This window comes from Miniopterus natalensis, chromosome 2, assembly GCF_054644295.1.
Source record: "Miniopterus natalensis isolate mMinNat1 chromosome 2, mMinNat1.hap1, whole genome shotgun sequence".
NCBI lineage: Eukaryota > Metazoa > Chordata > Mammalia > Chiroptera > Miniopteridae > Miniopterus > Miniopterus natalensis.
In genome coordinates this window covers 131,932,501-131,947,661 of record NC_142082.1, presented here as the reverse complement: position 1 = coordinate 131,947,661, position 15,161 = coordinate 131,932,501, and the positions used below count along the sequence as shown (strand labels likewise).

At 37.5% G+C, this 15,161-nt stretch overlaps 1 protein-coding gene across 1 annotated transcript in view; it reads left to right on the top strand.

Annotated features, from left to right (window-relative positions):
- Positions 1-9,476, top strand: part of TBK1 (TANK binding kinase 1) — a 48,844-nt gene extending 39,368 nt beyond the window's left edge. The window contains exons 14-21 of the mRNA XM_016199732.2: positions 3,337-3,458; positions 3,554-3,630; positions 4,192-4,231; positions 4,720-4,821; positions 4,950-5,046; positions 5,862-5,968; positions 6,197-6,268; positions 9,241-9,476. Of these exons, the coding sequence (XP_016055218.1) occupies positions 3,337-3,458; positions 3,554-3,630; positions 4,192-4,231; positions 4,720-4,821; positions 4,950-5,046; positions 5,862-5,968; positions 6,197-6,268; positions 9,241-9,292 (669 nt within the window). The 3' untranslated portion in view covers positions 9,293-9,476. The remainder of the gene's footprint in view (positions 1-3,336; positions 3,459-3,553; positions 3,631-4,191; positions 4,232-4,719; positions 4,822-4,949; positions 5,047-5,861; positions 5,969-6,196; positions 6,269-9,240) is intronic.
- The last annotated feature ends 5,685 nt before the right edge of the window (positions 9,477-15,161 follow it).

Below are 15,161 nucleotides of genomic sequence, written 5' to 3'. Positions count from 1 at the left end.
TGTTGAAGTTCTTCCTAAGTTCATTGAGCATCCTTATAATCAGTATTTTAAACTCTGCATCTAGTAGGTTGCTTTTCTCCATTTTGTTTGATTCTTTTTCAGGGGTTTTCTTCTATTCCCTCGTTTGGGACAAATTTGTCTCCTCATTTTGGCAGCCATCCTGTGTTTTTTCCTATGTATTAGGCAGAGCTGCCACATCCTCCTGGATTGGTAGAGTGGCCTGTATACTAGGTGTCCTGTAGGGTCCAGGGGCACAGCCTCCCTGTTCACCTGAGCTGGGAACTCTAGGTGCACACCCCTTCCCCACTGTTGACTATGTATACCCTCCTGTTGTAGTTGAACCTTGATTACTATTGGCACATCAATGGGAGGGATTTACCCCTAGGCTGACTGGCTACAAGGACTGGCTGCTACCATTGTGGAGGATCAGCTGTGCAGGGGCCCACTCCATAGAGAAGGACTTACTTCAGCAGGTCTTTCGTGCCTGCTGATTATGTCAATTTTGGAGGCAGTTGGGTGATGCTTCGACGTGGTCTGAAGCTTTCCACCAGGTGTGCTGGCTCTGGGGCCTCCCAGGAGGTGTATGTTCTGCCCAGGGTCACCCAGCATGAGTTACAAAGCAATCTGCAAATGGCTTCTACTTGTGCTGGGCTTGGAGGTGCTCAGGAGAGGCCAAGCTGTGAACCAAGGCTGGCTGCTGCTAGTTCTGGGCCTGAGGCCACTTAGCATGGGGTATGGGGCATGCTGAGGCCAGATGCTGCTTGTTTGAGAGATTTTAGGAAAGTCTGAATGATGAGCCAAAACAGGCCGTTTGTATGGAAAAGCCACTGGTGGCTTGGGTGAGGCTGCAAGTTGGGTAGGGTATCTTGGAATCTCCGGGGCAGGGTGAACAGTGTTAGCTAGGTTGATGGAGACTCTGATATGGCGCCTGCCTGCTGGCTCTGGTGGGGGGGGGGGCTGGGGAAGGCACTCAGAAAAGGAACAATAGCCCCTGCCAGCACTTCTGTCTGGGAGAAAACTGCTTCTCCAGCTCTTGTCCTGATGTCAGACAATTCAGTTCCTCCCACTATGTCCCTGTTGCCTTTGGAGTTCAGAGGGAGTGAGTCTGAGCAAGTCTGTGTATGGGCCCTTTAAAAGGGCCTGGGACTCCAGCAGCCCTCCATCTCACTCAGCCACAATCCCCACTAGATTTTATAGCCAGAGGTTATGGGACTTCTCTTCCCAGCAGTGGAGTACTGGGCTGGGGGACCTGGTGTGGGGCTGGGACCCCTTGCTCTTCAGGGGAGACCTCCACAGCTGAGATATCCCTCTTGATTTTTATCTGTCACATGTGGATGTGGGACCAGCTTGTTCTGTGTCTCCACTCCTACCAGTCTTGATGTGACTTCTTTAATTCCATAGTTGTAGGACTTCCATTCAGCCAAGTTTCAGGTGGTTCTGGATGATGGTTGCTCTGTAGTTTAGTTGTAATTTTGATGTGGTTGTGGGAGGATTTGAATACCATTTACCTACACGATCTTGACTGAAAGCCCCAGCAATCCATGTTTTAACAAGCCCTCCAGAAAATTTGGATGCTGCTAAAGTTTCATAACCACTGTTTTAGCGCTCTCTTTTTATATATATTATTAAATAAATGATTATTACCCTGTGAGCAGACAATTGTTATTTTTATTTTTTGTATAACATTATTAAAAAGCAGTTTCTGGTTTTGTGTGGGTTTTTTTTTGGGGGGGGTAACATTATTTTATAGACATAATATTGCAGCCAATGGGTTTATTAACATTTTTACTTATCTCCCTATTGTTGGTCCTTCAGGTTGCTTGCCATTTTCACACTTCTGTGTAATGCTATAAAAAAACAAAAATAACTGTATCTATAAACTATTTTCCATATTTTGGAAGTGTAAGATACTTAACACATATTCTTAACATATTCTTAACATTAATGTTAAAGAAGGCATAAAGCATGGAAAGCAAGAGATATATATTTGACCATAAAACTTAAGATTTCTGTATGTTAAAAAAAAATGTTAAAAAACTCCCTGGCCGGCGTTGCTTAGCACGTGAGCATCGACCTTGATCCAGGAGATCGTGGTTCGATTCCCAGTCAGAGCACATGACTGGGTTGCAGGCTCGATCCCCAGCAGGAAATGTGCAGGAGGCAGCCAATCAATGATTCTCTCATCTTTGATGTTTCCATCTCTCCCTCTCCCTTCCTCTCTCTGAAATCAAGAAAGACATTTTTAAAAAAAGTTAAAAAGCAAATTTAGAAAATGTGATAAAGGTGTTTTTTTTATAAAAATAGTTCATTCAAATCGATAAGGAAAACATTGAATCTACAGTAAAGAGACAAAGAACATTTAGAAATGATTAAAAAATCAGTAAACTAATGAAACTCTTGGGAAAAAATGTTCACAATAGTAATAAAAAATTGTATTATAATGATAGGAAGGTGTACTATTTTTGTCTTTCATATTAGCAAGGCTTAATCAGAGTTTCTGATTCAACAGATGGGGCCCCGAAGTGTCTGTTTGTAACATGTTTCTGTGTGAGGCTGAGGCTACTGGTCCCGTGTTGACAAGAAGTGTAGTAAAAAAGGCACAATTGTTTGTTGCTAGTGGCAGTGTAAACCACCACTTAAAACTTTATTTGAAAAGCAGTAGTATGTATCAGAACCCTTAAAATATTTAGATATTTTTATTCTTTAAATCTGGCCTTTATCCTTTCCATTTTTTTTAATCCTCACCTGAGGATATTTTTTTCCATTGCTTTTCAGAGAGAGTGGAAGGGGGGAGAGAGAGAGAGAGAGAGAGAGAGGGAGAGAGAGAGAGAAAGAAACACCGATGTGAGAGAGACATATTGATTGGTTGCCTCCTGCATGTGCCCCAGCTGGTGCCAGGGATTGAGCCTGCAACCGAGGTACATGCCCTTGGCTGGAATAGAACCCAGGACCCTTCAGTCTGCAGGCTGGTGCTCTAGCCACTGAGCCGGACTTCCTAGGGCCCTTACCCTTTCTTTAAAGGTTTTACAAATGCTTTGTTCTATGGCAGATAAGTTGATAAATTTACTAAGCTTAAAATGAACAGGATCTTAAGATTTCATTTTCTGTTTTTAAAAGGAATTACCTACCTACATTTTATCTTTGGGGCTATGCTATGGGATAGAGTATTTGCCATATTTTACCGAAGCTTGAATGACTAAAAGTATTTGTATGTTCTGACTTTGAGTTGAAGTAATCTATAAAAGAAATATGATTCAAACTTTAGACTCCATTGGCACTGTGATGATCATTTCTGACTTTCAGTAATCTGGACCTGAACCCATTGCTTTTGTTTAGCTTTCCAGTTCTCGGGGAACAATAGAAACCAGTCTTCAGGATATCGAAAGCAAATTATCTCCAGGTGGATTGGTGTCAGATACATGGGCCCATCAAGAAGGCATTCATCCAAAAGATAGACAGTAGGTTATAACTTTATTGGTAGTTTCTACTCTTATTAAATGTCTTTTTTCACATTGACTCAGTTAATTTATTTGAGTTTTTCTTCCTTAAATAGTGTAGAAAAGCTACAAGTCCTGTTAAATTGCATCACAGAGATTTACTATCAGTTCAAAAAAGACAAAGCAGAACGTAGTAAGTAAAATTTGCCATTTGTTAATCTAATGAAATCTGCTCTGCTAGTTGTAAGGGTGGCTGCTTAAGTTATTTTTCAGAGATTTGATTCTGTCATGAAAGAGGGTGAATATACTAAAAATTGCTTTTAAAACCAACCCTTTGAATATTTTAAATCAGGGGTCATGAACTTCACAGCCTCTAGAGGCCAGGCATAACAGGAATGAAATTGGCCAGTGGAGACTGAGAACTGGAGAGGAGAGACCCCCATCTAAAGGGGAGAGTCACTATTCAGATTCACCTGATTTGTTGCCCAGTCTTGCTATATCTCAAGAAGAGCTAGAAAAACAGGTTTTATTGAAAATATTCTGATTTTAAATGTTGGCAGTTAATTTTTCTTTTTAGTGTTAACACTACAGACCAAATGAAAGCATTTGTGGGCTATTTCTAACCCATGGGTCACAAGTTGGTGACATCTGCTTTAAACTCTTAGACTTTTTGAAGTAATCTCAAAAGAAAAAAATACTATGTGTGATTTTATGATTGTACATTTACAAAAGTAATATATTTTTGTACTTTTAGGACTAGCTTATAATGAAGAACAAATCCACAAATTTGACAAGTAAGTGTCCAGATCATATTTAATCATTGTTTTCGGTTGTGTTATTAATGCTATTCTTCTTAAAGTTTAAATTAATTACAATTCAAAATACATTTTAATATCGGCTTTACACAAGTATTACTCTGTGTGCACATGTTTGAGGCCCACTTAATAGCTCCTGGTTGAGAGGCTACTGAGGTGGGAAAATGAGGGACACTCTTCTGCCTCATGTGCTTCTATTGCAGAAGGGCGGGTAGTAGAGAACATAGGCGGGGACAGACTTGACTACCTTCTTAACCTTAATTCAATAAAAATATGTTTTACTATTCTCCCTTCTTATTCTCCTCTTGCTGCTATTATGTCTGTCTTAGAAATCTTTGGCCTTCTGTAAATATTCCAAAGTCACAACTATCATTACAGGAAACAAATTTATGTATTTGAAATTTTTTAAATATTAGAAATAGAAACAGTGACATTGGTTTAAGCCCATGATTATTTCTAAATTCCAGGCAGAAACTGTATTACCATGCAACAAAAGCTATGACCCACTTCACAGATGAATGTGTTAAAAAGTACGAGACATTTTTGGATAAGTCAGAAGAATGGATGAGGTAGGTAAACTGTTTGGGGGGTAAGTAGTGGTTGATTCTACGATACACATTTTAATGTATATTGTATATTTTAAGTAAGAAAAATATTTCATTAGATTGCTTATTAATCAGTTCTTTTTGGTTTTCAGAAAGATGCTTCATCTTAGGAAACAGTTGTTATCCCTAACTAATCAGTGTTTTGATATTCAAGAGGAAGTATCAAAGTATCAAGACTATACTAATGAGGTACAGCTATCAAAGTAGGAGAAAAACACTCTTTTTCCTATTAGGAAAAATTGAAATAAAATTCTTTTCAGTTTATATTTGATTATGATTGAGAAGGGAGAAATAGGGCATAATATACATGCATCAGTTCTACTTGCCCCTTTGTGGGATATATATATATATATATATATTTTTTTTTTTAATTCTCACCTGGAGGATAATTTTTTCCATTGCTTTTCAGAGAAAGTGGAAGGGGGGGGAGGGGAGAGAAACAAACACATTGATTGGTTGCCTCCCTCACGCACCTGACACAGGCCAGGGATTGAGCCTGCAACTGAGGCACATGCCCTTGGCCGAAATCAAACCCGGGGCCCTTTAGTCCTTGGGCCAACGCTCTAACCACTGAGCAACACCAGCTAGGGCTATATATTTTTTTAATCCTCACCCGAGGGTATGTTTTTATTGATCTTTAGACAGAGAGAGAGAGAGAAAATATCAACATGAGAGAGAAGCATTGATCCGTTGCCTCCCGTAGGCACCCTGACCAGGGAGCAAATCTACAACCAACTGAGCCACCTGGCCAGGGCTGTGGTATATATTTTGAGCCAAGTTTTAAGAACTTAGATGTTTTACAGTTGAAAACATCTGAAAGACTATTATTTTATCATCCTTAATAAAAGATTTTTTTGAAGTGTTGATTTAAGTATTATATCGGTGATGGTTTTGAAATTAAAACGTAAAGCTATAAAGGGCTTATTAAAACCTATAACATTTAATCTAAGATCTGTAGTAAGTACTTTGTTCTGTGATTAATGTGGGATCTTTTGATGTTCTAGTTACAAGAAACTTTGCCTCAGAAAATGCTTGCAGCCTCCAGTGGAGTCAAACATACCATGGCCCCAATTTATCCATGTTCTAACACATTAGTAGAAATGACCCTTGGGTAAGAAATGTATTATTTGGTAACTGTGATGTTTCCATTTGTTTTTGTTTCAGTTTGTGAGCTTGATCTTTTATATTGAAATTTTTTGATACTTACAAATATGTTTGCAGATGTTATCTAGTGACTTAGTTCAAGTATAGAACTAAAACATAATATAAATACAATTCTAAAACATCTGCATACTTTTTTGAGCAGAGATGCTTATTTATCTTTATTTTGTATGTACAGCATGAAGAAATTAAAAGAAGAAATGGAAGGGGTGGTTAAAGAACTTGCTGAAAATAATCATATTTTAGAAAGGTAAGTGAATACAGATAGCATTCTACCCTGTCATTTTATATGCAGTCAAGTACATATGTGCCTATACTTATATGTCTCTGTTTTCTGATATCGATAGATTAGGCAGTAGGAAAGGGATATAAAATCAGACCCCTTTTATTGTGGCTTCCATGATGCCTTTTAATTTGTTTGGGGTTGTTTGGATAAAGACAAGTTAACTCTGACTGATTCCATTTTATATAAGCACAGTTAATAGAATTATTTATTTGCTTATTTGAATCAGTTTGTGGAAATGAAAATCTTTTGCACATTATTTTTTATAACATGTCATTAGAATTATAATTTTCAATTTTGGAATTGGAGTTGCTTATAAGATGCCAGCACCCTGATTGGTGCTGGGTAATTTGCAGAGCTCACTGCAAACCTCCCTGCAGGTGAGTGCCACCTGTAAATACAGTTTTTTGAGGGGTTTTCTTCTTATCTACAGAATCCTAATAAGTCGGGGAAAAAGAGAGTTGGAAAATGTCCAGAGCCAATAAAGCCACTTTGGGATGGCTGTTTCCTTGTCCCTCAAAGAAGTTAAATCATAATTGGCTCTCTAATGGAATATAGCCCTTCTCTTTCAAGCCCTCAGACGTCTCTCTGTGGGTTTTCTATTCCCTAAAATGCTAATAAAAATATTTCACTTATAGGATGTTTTGTTCACTTACAGGGCACTTCCACACTGCATCATGTCACTTAATGTGCTTTCTATACAGTAGCAGAGCAGATAGTCTCTTCATGTTCTACAAACGTTGAAATTCATACCCTGAGAAGATAAGCTGGAACTGCAACCCAGCCTCCTATCTCCTCCTAAAATATTTCCCTCACTCTACCTATCTGTAAGGCTTGGAAAGATTTGCTGTCAGGAAATCACATGATTTCTGAGCTATGTGCAGAAGTTATGAGACACTTCTATAGCATTGTTAAAATTTTTAATTAATTTAATGAATTCTTTTAAAATTTTCAAACAATAAATACATAATTGTAAAAATTTGTAAATAAAATATTCCACCTGCCCTTTCCCGTGCCACCACATCCCCACAGAAGTAATCACTATGAATAGTTTGTTGTATATGTGTGTTTTATAAGAATGGAATCGTTCTGTTCACATTGGTTTAGTCTTATTTTTTTCACTTGAGGCTATAATGTCAAAGGTACTTTTTAGAGTCCATACACATAGCTCTGTTTTTCTCATTTTCAACAGCTGTCTCATTTTACAGTGTAAGGGTCCAACATAGCTACTTACTACATCCCTGTTTGTTGGGCATTTAAGTTGTTTCTGATTTTTCATAATTACAAACCATGCTTTAGTGAACATAGTTGTATGTGTGTCTTCATTTACTTGTATAAGAATTTTTGAGGGATCAGTTTCCAGATGTGGAGTTGTTGGGTCAAAAGGCATGCACATTTAAGTTTGCATAGGTATTGTTAATTTGTTCTTTAAAGGTGTGTATGTTGTAGTCCCAAACAAAGAGTATGATTTTGTTAACACTGAATTTTACCAGTTTTTTTAAGTGTTTGTCAGTTTAGTGAAAACTTTCTTTCTTGTTTTAATTCACTTTTTTTGGTTAATGATGTCAGGCATCTTTTTATATGTTCATTCAGTTTTTTTTCTGTGTCTTGCCTATTAGGCTTTACATTTCTTATTGGTTTATAGCAACTACATAGTAATTTATCTTTTTATAGTATCCAATTTATAATTTCTTCACAACTTTAGCTAAATCCTAAATTTATCTTGTAAGGCTAAAAATCTGCAAGTAGAGGAGACTATTAAAATATACTTGAACAAACTTTTATATTGAATCACTTATCCCTTATGGAATAAAATCCCCACTTCCTAAAACATGTTCCAGTAAGTAATTTCCTCCTGTGTTTTATTTGTAGGTTTTTTTCACAATATATGGTGATATAACATGGCATAATTATAACCTAAATGTTAAGTGACCACTTAAGGATTTGTGTCAGAACTAGCAGCAGAAGTCAGGTCTTGTGCAGTCTCAATGGGATTGTCACTGTCACTTCAGATTTCTTTCTGTCAAAAATCACTTACTATCATCCTTTCCAAATTAGTTTCCCCTCAATTTTCTGATCTTTTTCAGTGAGACAACCTTTTTCCTACTCCATTGAACATAAATTATTTTAGGCACTACTCCTCTTTACTCTCTTTCATCAAGTTTGGTAATCTTCCTTCAAAATGGAAATTTCCGTATTTCATCTCATCAACCTCATCCAGTTCTCCTTTCCCTTCACATGTGAGCTGTGGTTATAGCACCACCTGTTTCCTTAATCCCAGGCACTTCTATCTGTCATGGGTATTACAGCCGAAGTAATTTTCCCAAATACTGGTCTTACCATGCCACTCCCTTGGCTCAAAAATGTCTGAACTCCTGTTATCTAAAAGGTCAAGTATAAATGCATACTTGAATTCAAAGAATGTAATAGTCCACCCCCAGCCTATTCATCCAACTTTATTTCCCACTACTCTCCCAAAGTAATAATCTGTGCTCACTTCGGCAGCACATATACCAAAATAACAGTCTGTTCTAGGAAGACTTCACTCCTCACTGTCCCTTCAGTATGTCACACGTACTCTCAACTCCACATCTTTGCTTATAAATCCCACCGCACCAAAAAGAAATTATCAGTTCTTCCTAATGCTTCTGGATTACATCACTCCATTTTCTCTTAAGAAGTCTTCCTAAGCCACTGATTTGTATTTTTTCACATATTTATAATAATAATGCTGTGTTTCAGTAAGAAATAGAGCAACTCATAGTTGCTTAAACTCTTTAAAAATAACATTTATTCTTCTGAAAAGTATTCTATAGTCTACTTTAAAATGTTAGGGGCCAGGTGCCTTGTTAGCGCAGTAGGTAGCGCGTCAGTCTCATAAAATGTTAGGGGCCAAATAAATCCATCTTTTGAGATTGCCTTTTTTCTTCTGTTTTTAGGTTTGGCTCTTTAACTATGGATGGTGGCCTTCGCAATGTTGACTGTCTTTAGCTTTCTAAGAAGTCTGAGAAAAGTTTCAGTTTGCACAAGACAATAATGCCGAGGCATTAAAAAAAATGCCTTTATAGGTGGTCTCTTGTTTCTACAATTCAGTATTTGATGTGGTCATGTAAATATGTACAATATTGTAAATACATAAAAAATATATAAATTTTTGGCTGCTGTTGAGATGTAATTTTGCCTTTTAACATTTATAATTATATGAGGATATTTGACCTCAGTGAGCACTAGAAGAAAGCCATGACTGCTATGTTGAGATACTAATCTTCTACTTAAGGCTCAGTCCTGTATCTATGACTGTCTACTGGAAACATTGTTAAATGGAACCAAATTGGCTGGTATCCTTACAAATCAGAAGACTGATGTTGATACTTTTTTAAGTGGTAGAATGGAGAAGTGGCTTCTGTGGGTGGGGAGCAGAACCAAACCACTGTTTTAACAAGGATCACAATTTTTTTTAGAAGGATAAGTGGCATTATTTTATTTTATAAGATACTCAGATCCCAGTTATCCTCATATCTTTTTACTTTCAGATAAATTATTGAGCAAAAATTTTAAGTGATTTAATTATTAAAAACTATTCATTTTTATTTGGCCATGAATTTAACATTGCCATAAAAATTTTAGGATCATTTCAACTGTTTTAAGCTGTATATTTCTTCTTTAATTCTGCTTACTACTTCATGAAAAAATGTCAATAAATTTCTCAGTTTTAATGTAAAGAATTTGTATTTTTCTGTGTACAACAGTCTGAGAAACAAAGAGTTATCTTTTGAAAGAAGTAATATGGGTGGTGATGTAAATTAGTCTCAGACTATTGCATGTAGGGACAATTTTGTATCTCTTCTAAACCCACTGATTCCATGTGTAGTAGAAGTTCTTTCATAAATTTATGCTGCACAAATCCAAAGGGGATATTCTCTGAAAAATCTACACAGAGTTTTAGACTAAAGGATTTTTGCTCAGCAAGAAATTATTTCGTCCAACAAGGATTTGTTTGGGTTTTGATTTCCAATGTATCAGATTATTGAAGTGCGATTATATACAACCTGTATGGCCATGATAAAGATACCATGCCCTAAAGAGTAAAGAAATTTTACTGTCATAAACATTGGAAAACTGAAAATGGATTAGGATTTTATTTGAAATCTCAAATTGATGCATTATTGTGGTGAGGAATTTTAAATATCTCGTATACACGTTATAGAAATAAATGCATGGGTTGAATGACTTTACTCATATAAACAGTTATCCCCTGTCAAATACCTGTTTCTGAGAGTGTGTAGGGTGAAGGGGTGTTTAAGGCCTCTTGATTTTAATTTTCAATTTGATCATCTAACATGTATGCCTTTAATTGTATAGTTTAAATGGTTATATCTCTGAATATTAGATAAAATTTTACTTAAACTATGTGATAAGTTAATATTCACAGATTTTTTTATTTTCATGCCTCTAGAAAAGAACACCAATAAACCCTTGCAGTGGGGATTATATTTTTATAAATTGATATTAAGACTTACTGTTTTATTCCCCAGGTTAAAAATCTAAATTCAACTAATATCTTATTGGCTTTATTAATTTATGAATTGGGCAGCATCTCATCTAGCAAGCAGAGAGCTACTCTAAGGAGTAACACAAAATAGAAGCCTTTTGTAGAAAGGAGGGTGTGGCAAGAGAGTCATCAGCAAGGAAAAGTGAAAGGTTATGTGAGGATGTTAGAGTTCAGGGTGGTGACGGCTTCTCATTGGCTGAGCTGTGGTGCTTTCTATTGGCTGGGCTTGTTGCTGGGCACGGAGATAATCTCCTTCTTCCCGTTTGAGGTCACTGATGAGTAGGAGGGTGTGAGAGCTCCCTCCTCAGGCCTTCCCCACTCCAGTTTTAGTTGAAGTTTTTTTAATTTTCACACCCAAACAGTAACATGGAAATCAAACCATTTTATTTCAATATTTTACCCTCAAAAATGCACCCTCATTTAAAACATCTCAAGTCAGTAAATACATGGTGATACCAGTGTGCTAACCTAATGTTCTAAATAATTAGCTTTAAAATAAGTTGCATCTCTAGTTTTCGTAGCATTTTCCCCCCAATATTGTAATATATTTCCAAAAGATAGGGATTAGTGGTATACAAATAGAAGTATTTGTGATTTAACTCAATATGATAAGATTATAGTTCTAAGAACAAGAAATAATCAAAAATGATACAAGTAAAGGTAAAGTATGTGAAAATAAGGAGTATTTTCAAGGAAATAAAGGAATTAGAGGATAGGGATGACATGAAAAATAATCCCATAATATCTTTTAAAGTTCTAGCTTCAATTTTTTGAAAAATTACCAAATACTATACACGTGGGTCATAGACCTCATTACACTGTGTCAAGCAGAGTGTCTCTTCTTAGGTATAATAGATTTTTCCTCGAAATATTTTCTTAAAAATATTATATCTTCTATGAAAATAAGACCCAAATATATGCTGTCTGCAAGAGAAACACCTCAAAACAAAAGACACAGGCTGAAAAGAAAAAAAAACTTGTGGAAGACTTTAAGGGAGAGAGTGACAGAAATAGTCATAGTAGGGGCCTTTAACACCCCACTGACTTTACTGGATCTACCAGCCAAAAAATCAAGAAAACAGTGACTCTAAATGACACACTAGATCAGATGGGTTTAATTGACATTTACAAAACATTTCACCCCAAAGATGTAGACTATACAATCTCCTCAGTGCACATGGGACATTCTCAAAGACAGACATGTTAGGCACATGTTAGGACAAAACAAGTCTCTACAAGCTCAAGAAGATTGAAATATCAAGCACCTTTTCGAACATTTACACCATGGAATACTATGCAGCCGTAAAAACGAAGGACCCCTTACCCTTCGAGACAACATGGTGAGACCTGGAGAGTATTATGCTAAGCGAAATGAGGCAGTCAGAGAAGGACAGGTGTCACATGATCTTACTCGTATGTGGAGTCTAATGAATAAAATAAACCAATGAACAAAATAGATCCAGAGACACAGAAGCATGGAACAGACTGAGGGACCCCAGAGGGAAGGCAGGGGTGGGTGGGTCGGGAGTGATTAACCTAAGAACATACATGCATGTATGTATAACCTACAGACAGACAGTGTGGTGAAGGCCTGGGTGGGGGAGGTGCAGGGTAGAGGAGACAAATGGGGCGGAAAGGGGGACATTTGTAATACTTTCAACAATAAAAAATTAAAATTTTTAAAAAATAAAAATATATTAGTAAATTATCCAAAAAAACCCTACAGTAATACTGAATTTTTGTTTGTTTTTTAAGCAATGAACATCACTTTTTGTGACATTCTGTACTAGAAATAAGATGATGTTTTTTGGGATTAAGAAACGGACTATCACTAGGAATAAGCAATATCAACTGAAATGTCAAAGATTTATTCTTCCTTCAGAATTACAGCCACAATCAGAGCTAGTCTTTCCTGGTTCCACTCCACTCAGAAGTGCATTGTACTTTGTCTTTGAGGAAGTGCTACAGAAAGTTTACTTACTCGGATTTTTAAAACTCAGAGGTTCTGGGGCAAACATTGTTGAAAAGAAAACATAAAACAGTCTTAACACTATTGTTTCAGCTGAGTTCGCTACCTCACATTCCACTTTTAAGACCGAAGTATCTGAAAAAGTCTTACGCCTGTTTTATTTGGCCTTCCTCCCCACTTGTCACTTATAAAGAAGACTCCAAGTCCAAATTTCTTAGAAATACTAAAAATGGAATCAAACAGAAAACAAAAACATCTGCCTTGGAAATTAAAACTGGTAATATAATAATGTCCTTTGGGTGTTTTTAGAGTGTAAATCAGCTCTAAAGAGTGTAGCATGTGAAAGCAGAGCCCAAATGCTTCCAGCAGGCAGTTTAGGGACTAAGCAAGCTGTGAATGCGTTTATTTCTTCTGACATAAACAGATGCTCAAGGACCAATTGTTAGACTTCGTTTCAGGGGTGATGATGAGAACCTCAGTCCCATTTGCACAGTAGGCAACTAAACACTGGTGCCTGCTGAAATAACATACAATAATGTTAAAGAACGGGCTGGATAAACATTCAGCAAAGGGTGCAAGACCAAAACAGGGCCCTGGGGGGCAAAAATCTTGTTCTTTCACAGGTTTCTTGACTCGTAAGAATCAATTGAATTCTTTTTCTCTGGGATAAATTCCTGCCAAGGTTTAAAATGCATATCATTTTTCCAGAGAAAAATGTACAAAACAAATGGGATCAAGGCTAGTAGCCTGTTGATCACTGCATCCTTCGAATTGCCATTGGCGATCCTGTTGGATGCGGAGCTAGTGGGTCTGGTTACTTCGCTCCTCTGTGAAAGTAATTGTGTTTTTACAAACGAGGGTGGGCAGGGGGGTGTCTGTGCTTAAAAATTACCAAGTGTTGCATTAGATTAGAGTTTCTGAAGCTTAAAACTCTTTCTTTAGAAAGAACATCTATTAATACGTTTCTGGTTATGAGGACTAGGGTCTAAAGGACAAACCAAAGGAGCGACACGGAAAGGGGATTTAGGGCTAACAGGTGTCCCCAGGCATCCTGGCTAAAAGAGTCCGCAGCTGAAGTGTCGTACGTGGGCGTTGCTGTGTTTTCCTCATGCCTGCCCTGTGGAGAGGAGTCTGGGACGCTCGTAGTTCTCGCTATGGCCATAAGAAGTGACCTTAACGAGACCTTCAGAAGAACAGTTGGCTCTTTTACTGGTTCCCCAAGTCACTGACCTGCTCAGAGACTCAGAACCACCGTTGCTCTGGAGGCAAGAAGGGGGTGAGTTATCTCAGGCTAATGCTTCACTTCAAATGCATTTTTTTCTGTTACTATAATGGAGTCTCCCTCAAGTAGGAGGGAAAAATAAAGTTCTTAAAGCTTTTAAAAAGTATGAGTTAATGTAGTTGTCTGAGGGAAAATTGAGAGAGAGCAAGTTGAAGGTGAGGTTATACTAAAAGCCAGAGGTATTTTTATAATCCAATTTTATGCCTTTTAGGCATTTAGGTTCAGAGAAGTTTCTAGAGAGATGGAAATATTAGATTTAAAAAACCAGTAAAAACAAAAACAAAACAAAACAAACCTCTTATTTTCCATGAATCTTAATTTGCTTGTGGAACTAAAATGCCTCAGAATAACCTAATCACAGTGAGTTCCCTTCCTTTTCCCAGAAAACTGAAAAGGTAAATGGACCTTATATTTTTTTTGTTTGGGTCAACTTGTGTAGCATATTCTAGTCAGGGATTGATGAGAGATTTTAAGCCCCTTAAATATTTATGTATGTATGTATTGATTGATTGATTGATTTAAATATGTCTTTAGTGATTTCAGAGAGAGAACGGGAGAGGGAGAGAGAGAAACGTCAATGATGAGAGTCATTGATCGGCTGCCTCCTGCACGCCCCCTGCTGGGGATCGAGCCCGCAACCCGGGCATGTGCCCTGACTGGCAATCGAACCCAATCTCCTGGATCCTAGGTCGATGCTCAACCGCTGAGCCACGTGGGCAGGGCCCAGCTTAAATATTTAAATATGCTCCTGCACAAAGCTCTGCATGTTCTGCCCAGCCTTGCCTGACGGAATGTGAAAGGCGAAGGAGAGGGAATTGACGGGAGTAACGACCTCTCGCGCTCAGTGTGGGAAGCACCTTGGACAGAGCCCGGCTTTCACCTCCATGCTCTGCAGGTGGGAGGAGTGTTGGACATACGGGCTAGACTGAGGTAAGCAAGGCCTTTTACTTCATAATGTTACATCTTGCAACTGAATATGTTCCTTTGACACCCGTATAGCTCTACATCTTACACAGGTATTTAACATTTACCCTTTGTCTGAGAGATTATCAGATCT